The sequence below is a fragment of the Sparus aurata genome, chromosome 7 (assembly GCF_900880675.1).
Source record: "Sparus aurata chromosome 7, fSpaAur1.1, whole genome shotgun sequence".
NCBI lineage: Eukaryota > Metazoa > Chordata > Actinopteri > Spariformes > Sparidae > Sparus > Sparus aurata.
Window position 1 is genome coordinate 22,176,679 of NC_044193.1, and position 16,186 is coordinate 22,192,864.

At 42.0% G+C, this 16,186-nt stretch overlaps 1 protein-coding gene across 4 annotated transcripts in view; it reads right to left on the reverse strand.

Moving 5' to 3' along the window:
• Positions 1 to 15,807, reverse strand: part of acot7 (acyl-CoA thioesterase 7) — a 60,899-nt gene extending 45,092 nt beyond the window's left edge. Inside the window, exons 1-3 of one of the 4 annotated variants that reach the window (XM_030424489.1) lie at positions 15,449 to 15,807; positions 8,946 to 9,063; positions 7,260 to 7,416 (exon numbers count right to left, since the gene is read on the reverse strand). In XM_030424489.1, the coding sequence (XP_030280349.1) occupies positions 7,260 to 7,416; positions 8,946 to 9,063; positions 15,449 to 15,498 (325 nt within the window). In that variant the 5' untranslated portion in view covers positions 15,499 to 15,807. Of the gene's footprint in view, positions 1 to 7,259; positions 7,417 to 8,945; positions 9,064 to 11,615; positions 11,798 to 15,448 lie in introns of those variants that run through there. The other 3 variants (XM_030424488.1, XM_030424487.1, XM_030424486.1) reach the window with 3 other exon arrangements.
• Positions 15,808 to 16,186: the final 379 nt, after the last annotated feature.

Genomic DNA, 16,186 nt, shown 5'->3' on the forward strand with positions numbered 1-16,186 from the left:
GGCAGCTTTAGAAAAAAGAGCTCAGTGAATGTTAAAGGACACTGTGGCGGCTGTGATGACAGCTGAGACAAATGGCACCTAGCGGTGGCAGGTCCTTTTTTTTAATTGATGGTATATTGGTGCAGCAGTCCTTTAAAGCGAAACTCTCGCCAAAATGCAACCGGGCCTTAATTTGGGATTGAATAGCATGTCCTGCCCCATGCACTCCCGTTCAAAATTAATGTGCCCAAAACCGAAACTACGATAAATCTTAAAAGTGCCTCTTTGGTCGCAATTATGCTTTCACACAAAGGTTTGACTCATATTCAATCCCAAATAAAGCCTCGGTTGCTTTTTGGCGAGAGTTTCGCTTTAAGTGCATGAACCTGCAAGAACAACATGCGAGATTGAAGGACATTTCACAGCGGACAAATCAAACTCATCTGATCCCCTGGTGTGTCTACTCCGGATTGTAGGACAAAAATTCAGCAAATTAGGTATAAACTACAAAACAAATATGATCAGTGGCTTACACACACAGGCAGACTTTGCTTTTTTTAACTATATGATAGGCAGCAGAATTCCCAAACACTACGCTTTGTCATATTAAATTATAAATCAGAGCCTTTTTGGGGACTGATTTGAGTATTCACATGGGTGCTTAAGTGGGGAAAAGTCCCTCCAGGGCTACTTATGCAACATCCAATCCCCTTTAATCTAAGTTTAAGACATCAATCATTACTTCATACCATTCTTGAAATTCATAAATGCACAACATACCCATATCCCAATCGGCACTCCCCTAAGATATTAAATCTCTCAGCTATTTGTTCCTCTCCTCCATTTTTTCCCCATCTTTCTCCACAGTCTCTTCCTTTTTCTGTTCACCTTGAGCAGTTTCACATGATTTATGGCTGTACTTTACTCATTCACCTCGCTGCTCTCCCCTTTGGCTCATACCCACTACCCTTCATTCTTCCTCCGAGCAGAAAAAAAGTCTTGTTTTCTTTTCCCCTTCCTGAACAGCCCTTTTCCAGCCTCAGAGACGGTGCAGCGAGGAGCGTTCTTAGTGCTTGATCACAATGATCAAAACCACAGATTTTCCATTGTGCTGAGCCAAGTCTCCATTACGTTTAACTACAATACAGCCCCACTGTGAGCTGGTACAGCCTGATAGGAACAGATGAAATCCTGTCAGGAGTAGAGCAACGGGATGGAGCATTTTGACTGAAAGGGGATATCCAATACCCCATTCAAGCATTAAGGTATATTTCATCTGTACAAGACTTCATCTCTTTTCTCAAGAAGAAACAAAAAGAAACAAAAAGCTGCTCCTCACCCGATGGACTGCACAGTGATTTTGCACAAATCTACTTTTCTGTTGTACCCAGACGACTTTTCATGTGTCGTGGTGTTGTCTGTGCTGTTACCGACCTCAGCTTCGCCCTCGGGGAATTCTTCCGTGCTCCAAAAGTCAAGCTGACCTCATACTTAATAGTTAAAGGTCTTGCAGTATTTTGTGTTGTTGTTTTTACATATTTTATTCAACGCTTACATTTAGACTGTCTAAAATAACTAATTGCGTGCAATGATCATAATTTAAGCCTAAAACAATACACTGTTGATTGCTTGTGTGAGTGTGTGTGTGTGTGTTCATGTCGCACTCTTTGAGTTCCTGCAGTTGTGTGACCCACCAGGATCACTGAAGGAACTTGAATATTTTAAGCCTCAAACCACAATGCATTGCTCTCAGCTCTGTCTGTGCACGTGTGTGTGTGTGTGTGTGTGTATATATATATATATGTGTGTGTGTGTGTGTGTGTGTGTGTGTGTTTGTGTGTGTTGAGGTAGTGCGATGTGTGTGCCTTGTTTATGCAAATATGTGCCTGAGTGTGCATGCAACACAAGCATTATTACCTCTGTGGGACTTTTGGGTGCATGTGTGTTTGTCCCAAGTGTGGCAGCAGATTTTTGTGCCTGTGTGTGCGCACAAATGCCTTATTGTGTGTGTGTGTGTGTGTGTGTGTGTGTGTGTGTGTGTGTGTGTGTGTGTGTGTGTGTGCGCATGTGTGCGCATGAGTATGTGCACATGCTTTATACATCATCTAGGAACCTTCATGTGTGTGACTGTGACTGTGTTTTCTAGGTATGTAGGTTTATCTCCACGCATGTTTTTTTTCATACATGGGCATATGCAAATCTGTGTGTGCCGATGTGTGTTGGTATGTGTGTGAGTGCGCATGTGTGTAAGTGAGTGCGCATGTGCAATCCCCCCAGCGGGGACAATCATCACGGCTCGTGCCCACAGTAGGCAGCCTTCCCCTGGGGGGCCGTGACTGAGGCCTGCCTGACGAGATGCTGCCTGACTGAGTGTGGAACCTGGATGCCTGCCTCCTCCCCCAACATGCACACACACATGTGGCATAAACATGAATGCATGAATACAAAGATGCATGCACACAGGCCGTAATATACATACTGACGCATGGCACAAGGTGCGTGCGCGTAAACAGGCGAAGCTGCAAAAACACACATTGCTGCTTAAATGCAGATCCTCCTATCTTGCAAAAAGGTGCATAAAAATAAAAACAGAAACAACATCTGGGAGTCTGCAACTAACAGGAACATTCGGTGTTCCTGTTCAAGCCATCCTTCAATAAACTGCCTGAGAAAAGATCTATGTGTACAAGCCTGCCAGTCCTGCCTCAGTGTGAGACCTCTTTTAGAGAGAGGGGGAAGTGTGTGTACTCAGTGTGCATCTGCGTGGGTGTGAGAATGTAGGTGTGTGACTTCTTCTATGCAGAATGTGTCAGGATGCGCTTATCAGACTCTGTATGCACGCAGGTTGTCCCTCCACAGCCGCATGTGTGTGTCAGTATGTGTTGGGTACGTGAGCGCGTCGTGTTGGAGCATGTGTGCAGGTACATCCACTTGGCGTCCGTGTCTGACTGGGCCGCAGTGTGTGAGGTCTGACGCTAAGCCGACATGACAGAAGCAAATAATGTCTGCTCCCGTTATCTTCTCTTCCCCCTCGGCCCCGCAGGAACCTTTTAAAGGGCCAAACACTGATGAAATCACACGCACTAACACATGCACACACATGCATGTGTACAGTGTGGACGTGCACACCCACCATGCAAAGCAAACATACATCTGCAAAATGATGCATCTACATGCAAAGTGCAAAGACAAGCACACATTTATCATGAACCTCCCTCACAGTTATTGACATACGAATGAGCTCCTGCACAAATCCGCCATCTAAAACCGAAACATGCACACAATCATTTATTTACACAGCTCCACATACTGTGAATATGAATGAACAATTCTTCTGAGGTTTGGATAAAAATAAATCTGCAGAAGCACACAGGCATCCATACGTTCACACAGATAACAGCTGTGTCAACTTGAACACACACACCCATACATCTACACAAATGTGACCTACTTCCTGTAGCTAGAGTATGACCTAATAGACCACCAAGGTGCTGCCTCTCCTCTGGCTCTCCTTGTGTCGAGGCGACCCTGTTTTTTTCTGATTTCAGGACACAAACTAATCTGCTCACTCAGGACACACAGTACTGCAAAAAATAATCTCAACCCTAATTCGTTTTCCTAAATCTGGATTAATGGTGTATATATGTTGTATTTTTTTATTTTTGTTAGACTGACACACGGTGATGTCACATACTGTATGAATCAGGGTAGAAAGGCAGATTTCGTGTATATGTAAATTGGGCCAGAAAAATGAGCAAATCCCATCACAGATGTTGTGTTTATACCCACATAACCTCCAGAGAGCTCAACAGCAAAGTACAAAGCTACACCCACACTGCCCCGACAGTGAACCTACCCTTAGATTTTAAACTGTTAACTCTATTTTTTTTTGTTGTTGCTTCATATAATCACAGCTGTGCACATCTTAACTACGAACAGCTCTGAACATGTTGGTTTTTGGTTATTTTATGATTCTAAAACATATTCATTGTAAGGCTGAGAAATGGCCGATCAATTTACTACAGAATAATGTACAACCCTTGTTGACATAAAATGTTAATAGGGTGAAGATGTCTGCTCATTTAACAGAAAAAAGATTGCTTTAAAGTTTTCTTACTTTGTTTTTGCTCAAATACATGTTGCCCATGTTATGTTGTAGAGCTGTATAGATTAACTGATTCATCAATTAGTTGACAACTATTTTGAATTGATTAATTATTTAAGAAAGAAAAGTTAAAATAGTATGATTCTTTGGCTTAGTAACTTTGATTATGTTCTTGTTTCTTTGCTCCTCCGTGATAGTGAACTGAGTATTTTTGAGTTGTGGACAAATCAGTACATTCGAGGGCGCAATCTTGGGTGTTGGATCGACATATCTCATAATTTTCTGACATTTTATAGAACAAATTGATTAATCGATAAAATAATCAACAGAATAATAAACAGTAGTGCAGCCCTATTATCTTATTTTCACAGCCCTGAATCACAATCCTTTTGATGTGCAGCAAACAAAACAGTGCGTTCGGTGCCTTCTTTCCATTGGCTCCCTTCCTGATCGCCTCTCTTCGGGGTCCTTCCTGACAGGCCGTGTGCCGTAGCGGGCTGCCCGTGCCGATGCCTGCATGTAACGTACGCTGCTCCCCACCTGTCATCTCATATCTCTGCCTCCGCCTCCATCAACCTGCTTCCAGCCCAGCAACCAGCCAACCAACCAGTACAAGCCTGTTGCTAGGGCAACGGCTGTCTAGGGGATATTTCTTTTGTTTCTCACACCTCCTTTCCTTCTTTCTATCTCTACCCTTCTCTCACTCCTTCTTGCTCTTTCTGCTGTCTCTCTGCCCATCGATATGTCTGTCTGCCTCTCGCCTCACATCTGTCTCACTCCCCTGCTCTCCCTCAGTCCGTCTCCCTCTCCGCCTCTCTCACATGGTTGAAGACGGACAGCTCGCTCTGATGCTGCAGCACCTTCTAACTACGAATCCATCAAAAAATACACACAAAGTAAGGTTTCCTTTGAAACATGTCAAGAAACCTCCCCGTCCATGCTACAGAACTCATTCACAACCAGCTCCAGCATTATAAACTGTGTGACTATACTTCTTTAAAGGTGTAACATCGTCTCTCCTAGTTTGCCATGAATTAAAGCAGTTAGAGTGCATTCAGAAGATTACATTTAATCACACAGACAGTCGGTGCATCGCTGTTGCCACTGACATTTAAAGGTCCAGAGATAACGCTGGGTCAGCCCAATGTGATCCTCCCTCCGTCTTTACCCAAGGGACTCAGGGCAGCATGTGTATGTGAGCCTGCTGATACAGACCTGTGTGTTTTAACGTGTACATCAAATGTGCACACATCTCCATAATAAACAAGCATTACAGACTGCATCTGTTGGCAAACTAGAAGCCAACATGGCTCTTAGATTCTATTCCCCTGTCACAGCTTGTAATGCGCCGCCTCATGAAAGCTGTGTTTCATCTGCCACGCGTGTCGGGAGAGCGTTACTGAATGTGTGCCGCCCTCTACTGTTCAACCAGCTGAACAGCACAGGGAGGGGATTTCTTTTGAAAACGTAAAAGAAATGCCCAGAAATACAAACAAGTGATGATAGGATAGTAGGCAATGTGAATACTTGACTTGTATTAAAAAACGAAAAAATAATCTACTGCATAAAATAAGAGTAAGTGACCGAATTACACTAATGATTCCACACTAACTTCAACATAAGTTTTCCCAAATTCATAACTGATATGATTTTCTTTTTCTTTACAGTCAGATGAAACGTTGCGTCCTGCGGCAAAAATAATTTAGTTTGGTGCAGCAGGGTGTGAAAAACTGGTGGAGCAGATGTTTTTTATTTTTTTTTTTATTTCCTGTCTTCTCTACAGTCTACACACCGATAAAAGGGATAAAACAGGGAGACATTATGATTTATCAAAGTATGAAAAGCACTGGTCCAAATAACTCAATTAATGGTGGCTGAACTCCATTGAGCTGCTTCAGTTTCCGAGTCCTTGTATTGTTCACTGTCACACTGTCAAGACTTAATGAGACACTTGAATTGAACAGAGCCATCGTTACTGTTATAAGTACCACCCGTGCTCATCAAACTGCACTTGTGAAGTGGAAATGAAGGGAAATGGTTTCAGCTACGTGATTAATAAGCACCACGGAGCATTATACTCTAAAATGTGTGTTTTATGATCCTGTCACAATTCTTTATCAGTTTTTAATAGTCAAACATGTCATGTAATGAACACCTACTGGACTGGTGTGTGGGGGAAACCATCAGTGGTAAGACAAATGTAAATCATACTGTAGAGTATTACACCTTGACAAATAATAACTCAGTTTAATCAGAATCTACTACAGCAGTGCAAGGGAAACATCTAAAACTTTCTGGGCAGTGAGGCCCCAGGAACAGGACTGAAACACACTGTACTACAGTATGAAGAATAAGTATGAAGACAACTCCCTGACGACAGAGAATGACTGCACATCTGTAGGCAGTGGACTCGTGCTGCTGCAGCAAATACTACATGGTTGCCATTAACTGACTCTTGAGCTTGTCTGACACAGTGAAAGATTTGGACAAAAGATTACTGAAAATTATAAGAAAGCGCCACTTTTACCAAATTCTACTTAGCCTCCCGTCCTTGTCACACTTTAAGCAAAAAGAGACTTCCAGAGAAATGCAAACTAATCTGAGGAAAAAGACCTTCATGTATTCACTGTTTCCAGCCTCTGCAATGTAAGGATTTACTTCAAGTCTCTAGTTTATATCTTACTGTCAATCAAATCTTATTGGGCTTCAGACTGCTTATTGGACTGTAAGAAAAATATGATGAATTATGTCATTTTATAAAACAAATAATACATGTATTAAATAGACAAAGTAACCAACAGAGTAACCAGCAATGAAAAGCCCCAGTTATTACAGCATGTACTGTAGGTGACTAATATTTGTCAATGGTATGTGTGTTAGTGTGTGTGTGTGTGTATCATTGAGTGTGTTATCACCGGAACGTCCGTCATTCTTTCAAACACTCTGCAGTGATGTGGGTGAGAATGAGGCTAAAGGTGAACGCTGCTGCACAGGTGAGGCAGCAGGTTCAATGTGTTAATTCATCATATTCCAATCAGATGTGTTAGCATTATGGACATCTAGCACTGTTTTAATATCACCCCTAGAATAACATTTCAGTTGATCACTAATTAAAACGCATAATCAAACAGTCAAAGTGATGCCTGAACTTTTACTTTAAATCAAAATGAGTCACCTGTGAGGATGTTCTCAGCCATGACTTTGACCTGGACCTCCAGCGAGTGCTTGGAGGTGTAAGTGATCTCTGCGGTGACATGGGCGACCTCGCCAATGAACACAGGGGACAGGAACTCTGTCTTCTCCACCCGAACCAGAGCGGCCAGACAGCGGTCCTGTTGAGGAGAAACAGCTAACTTTAAACTGTGAGAATCAAATTTTATCATATATCTATCCTGTAAATCCACTTCTGCTCTAATGGGGTCATTTTGTGCTGTAGAGTAAAAAAAACAACTGTAAAATGAAAACGTAAAATGTGTCTCACCTGAAGCTATTGATATCTACAACTTTGTTAAGAGGCAAGAACAGTAACAAAGTCTGTGCCAGAAAATATGAGGCTAAGAACGAGGGGCTGATAGAAGAAATCAAAAGTTTGCATCATTAAAAGCCTTCACTTTCTTCATGTGTGAGCATGTGCAAAGCCAGGTGAAGATTTGGGACTAGAGAAAGGTTTAATCTTCGGGCCACAGTATCTCCAGTGCCACACCATAGAGACACCAGTCAGACAGGTCTAAAGGTACTTTGATGTCTTTTCAAGAAAAATACATAATACACACAAAATAGGTGCAACTTTTCTACCAGTGTAACAAGACGGGCAGGGACAGAGAAACTCAGATCTTAAGTACAAACGTGACATTAACACTTTACAACTGATTATGATGACCTGGTTCACGTGGGCTGTTTTCATGTAAAGCACCTGTTCAAAGCCTAAACATTAAACAGTTCTTTGTGTTTTAAATGCTTTTTTTTCCCTGTTGACATGTGTGTGCTCTTATTGCAGGCTTGTCATTCATCTGTAAAGCACTCTGCCTATGTACTGTACCTACATGAAAGGTGTGATAGAAATAAAGTTTGATTGATTAATTGTTTGTGATTATATTATACAGCATACAGCAAAAATATTTACAGTAATTTAAGGATTTAACTTCAGTTTTTAAGAAGACTATTTCAGAAGCACTCTGTAACCTTGGTAAGAAAATTCCTAAAAAGTTTTTGATGTTACTGTTGTATATGCCAAAAGCATGCTATGTCCAAAAATGTGTTTGTCTCATCTGAACCGTGACATCTGAACAGCCCAAGATCACAACATTCCTGTCGCATGCAAGATGACAATCAAATGATGCAAGTCGAAAGTCGGTTAAAGTTCACCAGGTTAAAAAATTCAAGCCAAGTCAGCAAGAAGGTAAACAACACTGGGTGAGGCAATACTGAATAAAAACTATAATAACGGACAATTAATGAGCTATCACACACTATCATGTATTTCTACTGCTGGAGAATTTGTTAATAAACATGTAACGTTCTCTAAAGCAGTGCATCTAAACGCTTAAACAATGATAAATTGATAAAAGAAATGGTTGATGAAAGTAATGATAATAATTCTTTTTTTTTGTAACACTAATCATTTCCAGCATTAATAAACGGTCACAACTGCTTAATAGAATGGTTTAAAAAGCATTTCATTGTTTGTGAACAGTCAGAACTATTAACTAAAGTTTAACTAAATAAAAATGTCCAATTTATTGATGATGGTTATTATAAAGCGTTACCTGTTTTAGTTTATATAGGTCTTGAAAAGGAACATGAAGAGAAGTCTTCCTATTTTAATTTAGAGCAGGGTCTGAATCTAGTCAGGGTTTCTTACCCCGTTCTGTGTGTTGCAGTGCCGCGTGCCGATGATGCATCCAGCTTCCTCGATCATCTTGAGGATGATGCCGCCGTGGACGTTCCCCACGATGTTGGCGTCGTCTGGACGCATGATCCTGCGTAAAGTAAAGCAATCGGTTTAAATGACTGTGGATGTGATTGGTCAGATTACGTGCGTTATTAGCATCTCATGTTACTCTTGATATCCTTTGGGAAAATAAAATACAGCTGATTAAAAAAGGTGAAAACCTGACCAGCTGTGCAAACTGATCATTTCTCCTTTCCCAACTCGTGGCTTCAACTTTTGAAGAATGGAAAGCTGGAACTGTTTGAACCCTCATTTCTCTTCTCACTCTTACAAAATCAGGCTCTTAAATATTTTTTTTTTAAAACAAATAAGAATGAGCCGACAACTTGGGTTGTGGCGCAGAAGATGTGTTTATCAGCACTAACAAAGGTTAACAAATTGTGCATCGGCGTGTGATTTCTGCTTCAGTGGCTGAACAGTTACTAACTACAGTTTAATCACCTGACATATTAAGTGTTTATTCAGTTGAATGAGGCTGGTACTTGGTTGAAGTAGGCTGTCATGTATGACACATTGTTTGCTGAAATATTATCTATTAAAAAAGGGGAAAAGAATCTGATATGTTTGTTGTTGAAAGACTGAGACATCTGTTGTGATGTTGTCATTGATAGTCACAGGAGTTGAACTTCCTGTACGGTCTTGCACACGTACGGAGCTCAGGACTAATTTTACTCAACATGTTGTTAAAGTATTCTCTGCACAGCTGATGGTATCATGTTTTTCACCTGTCTCCATGTCTATCTGATGACCACAGACAGTACCATTATCACTGTAGCGCGACGTGCTGTCATGTACACCAGCTGTTTCAAATTTTTCTGTGTGCCGGTTGAACTTGTCTTGCGGGTTGTACTGCTCACAGACACACAACGAAATCACTGGTGGAATCAGGACAGTACGGAACAAGAGTGTCCTCAGTGATACAATTAGACAGGAAGGTGGATGCTTACTTCTTATTAAGGGTTTTCATGATGACTTATTTTCCTGATGATTTAATGAAAGTTTAAACTGCAACAGATGACTGGTCTAAAAGAAAACAGTCAAAATTAAGCACAATTTGATCTATTTAGTTAAACATTGCTGGGGGAAAAAGGCTATTATTGCAAGAGCCATTTATTACCGTTAATCATAATCTTAAACTAGGATGGCACTCACTAGAGTGCATACCTTCGCCACGGCCCACAAGTCTCCTTTAATTACATTAGGCCGAAATTCAATATCATATAAAACATGTTTCAAGCTGCTAGATTCATACATTTATTCTATGGAGTCTATTCTGGGCCGAGACCCATCGTCCATCCACGTTTTGTAAAAATCTGTTCAGTAGTTTTTGTGTTATCCTGCTGACAAACAGGTTATCATCCAAGACTTTACAACAACTCACTAATGAAAAGCTTTACAATGACCTTTGCTGAGAAAACTATTCATTGTACCAAAACACATACAACAGAATTCGCCTGATTTCTACCATGGCCTTCTCTCTGGGTGAACCTAATCACATAGTAAATACGGTTTCTGGTGCGAGGGTGGCAACATTTGATGAACAAAATTGCCTGCATCCCTGCTTCTAACACAATTGATAGCACAATATTATCAAAAATAATGACATCATGATAAAGTCACAGATGACTTCCTCTAAAAACAGTCTGAGTCAGAGTTCCACTCAAACATGTGGGGAATTTTATCATTTCAACACTGAGTATCAGTTCATCAGGAGCGGATCAGGATCGCCACACATGACATTTCTGTTTCACACATATTGACCAGAAAGTAAATTAGAAACTCATAGGATATTGCAATTAATTCTAACATGGCAGCACAGTGATAAATACTACTTTTGTGAAATGTATAGTGTCAGACCTTTACGTTCATCATATATTATATGATGTGAGGCTGTACTATATACTGTATTAGTGGTAAAGCAATTATCAGCCTGGCAGATTGTCAGGGCCAGTATTCAGCTGTGTTCCAATTATCAGTACTGGTTATTTTTCTATTGGATTGCCAAAAAAAAAAAATAATCTGTGCTTTGTGCTACTTCTCTGATGCAGCATTGTCTTACACAATGTCCCACCCGACTGACTGGTAACAATTCACAATAATAGCCTGTAAACAATAAAATAATACTAATTGGCAAAGTAACCAGAACTAAATTAATCAAAAAGTGTAGAGGAAGTATAAAGCAACAGAAAATGGAAATACTCAACTGAAGTACCTCAATATTGCACAAAAGACAGCACTTGGGTAAATTGTAGTTCAATCGCTGGTTGTACTGATGATTTTCATTTTCACTTTCAAATATCGGTTATCGGTCTCTTCGACAGGAAGCAAAACATTTCCAATCCATCAACAGCAACACAAACTACAGCCTCAACAACCTCTGACACAGTAGCTGTAGTTGAAATTGTATTTAGTACCAGCAGTATTTTTTGTATTCTTGTAACGACTTCAATTTCCCAAAAAGCACATTTGTTATGTGTGTCAAGGGGAAGAGTGAAGCAGACAGTCGCCTCTATAGTCAGCATCACAGTGTGTGTGTGTGTGTGTGTGTGTGTGTGTGTGTGTGTGTCAGAGATGAACTACCTGCTGAGTTGATGTTTAGAGCCCTGCTGAGCTCCAGCCTCCCCAGCATCCCTGACATCTCTGCTGACTTGTTGACTTTGACTTGCTTGTCCTTTATACACTTCATCTGCTGCCCTGCTGCTCTGAGGCCTGAAACAACGCATCCCTGTGCTCTCGCTGACTTCGCCTCTGATTCTCTAACACACTTCCCACCCAAGTGATCTCCTCATTCTCGTCTCCTGAGATTTTGGGCCCTGGCGCTGCTGTGGTGAGTGACGTCACGCAGTTGAACCCGCCTTAACCGTCAGGACTGGTCAAACTGCATTTCAACACAATGACTGATGCACAGACAGATAACAGTTGACCAATAACATTTGTCACCATCACACTTAGGGTTTGTGTGTCACTACTGAGAGGTAAGAAATATCTTTACAGGCACACGAGCAGACCCTACGGTCACTTATCAAGCCTTTAAGGAGGAGGAACTGAAAGAACCAAAAGTGTTACAGCGATATTCCCAGAAATTACTTTGAGGTAAATGACAACTAGTCTGAAAGTCCCTCTCTTTATTCCTGTCCCAATACACCTTCCAAAATGAGGATCACACACTGGGTGAATCACTTCTGTTACGAGCAGTGTAGCACAACAATCATTTACGAAATCAATGTAAAACTGTATGTGCTGTTTTGTATTGAACTGTCAACATAAAGTAATTTAGCCCCGAGGTCAGAGGTCACGTCTGGCAACCCGATCACCAGAATGAATGATGGCAAAGAGCGTTTCCACAAAACCACAAATAAGAGAAATCTTTACTTCCTTATTGTCCCAACCTTACGTTTCTTCAGGTAGAATTTTCTATTTCTCTCTTGTCACAATGCTGTGCTCGTACTACGGCTACGTTTATGCACAAAAACCACCGGGTTAGGCTACGGCAACCACCATAGATTGGCTAATAAAAACTGTTTTGTTGTCACAAACATGGCTGGTGAGAAATTTGCTCCAGGTTTACTTTAAAACATCCAGTGTTTTCAAGCTTACAAATGCTGAAACACTGGCTAACTCCACCACCCTTACCCTCCACCTCCTGATCAAACATGTATTGAATATCTGTATTTGTCAAGGTGCAGCATCGTAGGTAGAAAACCCATTACGTATTGTAACATCACTACGAGTGCTGAAAATATTTAATATTTAATCACATTTTCTATACAGGTCACAGTGTGCAGACATCTTTCAGCTGCCAAAAAGTGTCTGTAGCATCTAAATGTTGACCGTGTTGTGTTTTGTTATTTACATTCATTTTTACAGGCTAAAATAGCTACACCGTTAACATACAGCTTACAAGCTTCTTGGCTGAAAAGATGTAGTGCTGTCAGTGAACAAATTCATAGATCACAATCAAAAACACGGAACACCTTATTTTTACCTGTGCCATGAAGAAGAGCGGCCAAAACCTTGCATCAGCTTCAGAAAAGCAAATCTTGGAATCATTTCCGTCCCGAGTCCCGACAGTAAAAACCCAGCAAGGCACAAAGGACTGGCTGAGGTGAAGCGAAATCAGGATCAAACTGCAGTTTACACAGGCAATCCTACATTACTGGGCGAGACAGGCATTTGTCAAACATTCACAACTGTGTTTGAACTAAATTAAAACCGGCGCCTCATTCAGACATTTCGCTGACGCTCTCATCCAAAGCATCTTGTAAGTGAGTACTGCGTCTAAATTACCATATTTGTAAGTAGGCAGTAGAAAGAAGATGTCAATGTTACAGCCCCTTTTTCTAATGATCCAAGGTGAACAGAAAAAGAAACATCCAGACCCCATCTGGACCCAATCAAGATTTACTCTAGAGAAAATCAAGTTATATTCAAGGCTAAACCAAATGTTCTGTAAAACTAATGATGATGGCATTGGTCAGAGGTCAGAGATGATCAGTTATGGCTATTTACAGGACAGTGTTGAGACAGAGCACTGTTTATCACAAACTGATGAAACCAAACACATAATCAGTCAAAGTGTGCACAGTTCTGAAAAAAACATGTAAGATATCACATGGACAAAGATGTATCTCTGGAATGGAAAAGGACTGTTGATAAGGCCTTAATAACAAAGTTAAGTGGTCAAGCGATACGACACTCAGGTTAGCAGCCCAGGATCAGGTGCTATGTTCACATCCTTAGGTCTGTAGGACTCAGTGACATCTAGTGGTGAGGTGTCAGATGAGCCGATTAGTGTCAGTCTCATTCATCAACCATGTTAATGATACAACACTAGTTCAGACATGTGGCAGACCAGAGGAGCAAGAAGTACGGGAATCTCGCCTTTAAGCCGACTTTATTTAGCATTTTAACCTTAAAATAACAGCTTCAAAATCATGTTGATGGTCCAGTGTCTTGTAACAGGGTGAATGGTGTCTCTGTCTCAGCCACTCCGCCCCCCCATCACTTCTTTCTGCATGTAACTACAGTTGAGAGAGTCGGATCACAGCATCACACACGTTTACTCTAACATACACATTTTCAACACGTAACACTGTTATTATGTAGTGGGTTTTGTTTGTAGTTAGCACCTACATTACGTCTGACATATTGTTACAGACCTGGAATTTGTGTTAACGACAGTGGTGTTACACTTAGAAACTGTGGGGGGCGTCGACGCGCACAAAATACCAAATTCTACATAATGTTGCTTTAAGTAAAAGTAGTAACACTACCATACAGAAATACCTTGTCACCAGTAAAGGTCATGTCTTTGAGTCTTTACTTCAGTAAAAGTACAAGTAAGTATCAGCATTGAAATAGTAGAAATTGAATGGAAAGTAGAAAATCCAAAAGTACACGTCATCACTCCGGGATCAGTAAAGCTTATATCTTAATCTACAGTGACATCATCATTTATTTGTTGATTGCATTTTGCATCACTAGACTAAATCTGCACAGTAACAAGTGACTAAAGTTGTCAAATACATATACACAGTATTCATCATGTGTGCAAAGTACAATATTTGACTCTGAGTTGTAGTTAGTTAACAAGTACAGGAAAACTGTACAGTAGTGGAGTGAATGCATTCAGTGACTTTGTCACCACTGCTATGGATGAGACAGCACGTATCTGTCAATAAGGGCCAGCTCTCACCTGGACTGATGGGGACTTCCTGCTGACGGAGCTGCACTGTGGCTGAGCCGCTCAGCTCCACCCACGGGCGAGCATTAGTACAACAAACCGAGCACGCTGCTGGGAAATGAAACCAATTCATTGCGATGGTATTTTAATGGGCAGCAGTCATGACCACAGTACACACATCTGCCTGTGTGCTCTTAGTGCCCCCCTCCCCCCTCTGCCTTTATCTTCAGGGGGAGATAAACATGGGAGCAGCTACACGCGATTCACCCACACACTCCAGACTGCTTAACAGGACCTAAATGACTCAAGCTTCCGCTTTAAGATGCAACTTTTGTTGGAGTTTTCTTTGCAATGACGGCGACCTTAACGTGTCCTTGGTATCGTGACCGTGTCCTCCCGGCGCTAACCGTGCTGAGGTCATCACAGACACAACATGCGACACGGACGGTCTGCGCCTCCGCCGGGAGCCCACAGGCTGAATGCCCTGAAAACACGTCGTTTAATTCGTCATACACCAGCCTAAATGAAACACGGTGGGCCGCCGGCAGGACACGGCAGCCCCCTGCGTCTTATAAGAGGACAGGAGGCGGATTATCTGGGTTATCATCCTGGGAGCGGCGGCGCCGGTAGCCGCGCTCGCTTCCCGTCACGCGTCCATCAACAGCAGGTGATTAGCTCGAGAATGCTGCTCACACATGTGCTAAAGTGTCCCGACGGACGGTCGTCCTACCTGCATAACTGGAGGGAGGATGCTTCCTCGCGGGCCTGCGGTGCCGACATGGTGACGGTGGTGATGAAGGTGATGAGGTCTCGGGGTTTGTCGGTCTCGTGTTGCGGCGAGATTTCTGTGATGTGAGCGGGAAGCGGGCTCCTCCGGTGTCCGCCGGCTGCTCCGGTCACAGTCTCCCTGACAGATGAGTCATGTGGGGGAAAAAGTGCTCCACGAAAATGAATTACAGCTGTTTGACGCTGCAATGAAGCTCAATCATTCAGAATTTAAATAAAAATGAAAACACAGAGCTTCTGAGTTGAATCGTGAATTATTCATTCAAAGTGGTTTTAAACCGGATAGACTCGTGTTACGAGATGAGATGTAAGGAGCGGTGTCAGTACCTACACCCGCCGGAGGGGGGCAGCAGAGACCGCGTTTCCTCCAACGCGCTGCACAGCGGTGCAGTACTGCGTGTGTCCTGATGTGGGCGCGTTTGACCACAACATCCATCCCTGTGGTCTAAGAACTAACGGTTTTTACTGGACAGATGTGTCACACAGGCCTGTGCTCATTAAACAGAGTGTCTCCTTATAAGGAAACATGACACCAGGTTGTCCAGGTTCCGCTCACTCTGCTGAAGCTCCCTTTGGTTTTCACGCTCCTGTTGTTGGAGGGACTCGTCCTCAAATCATCTTTTGTTGCCTCTCATTGATCGAATCTGAACGCACACTATATTTCTTGTGATGAGCTCTTTTC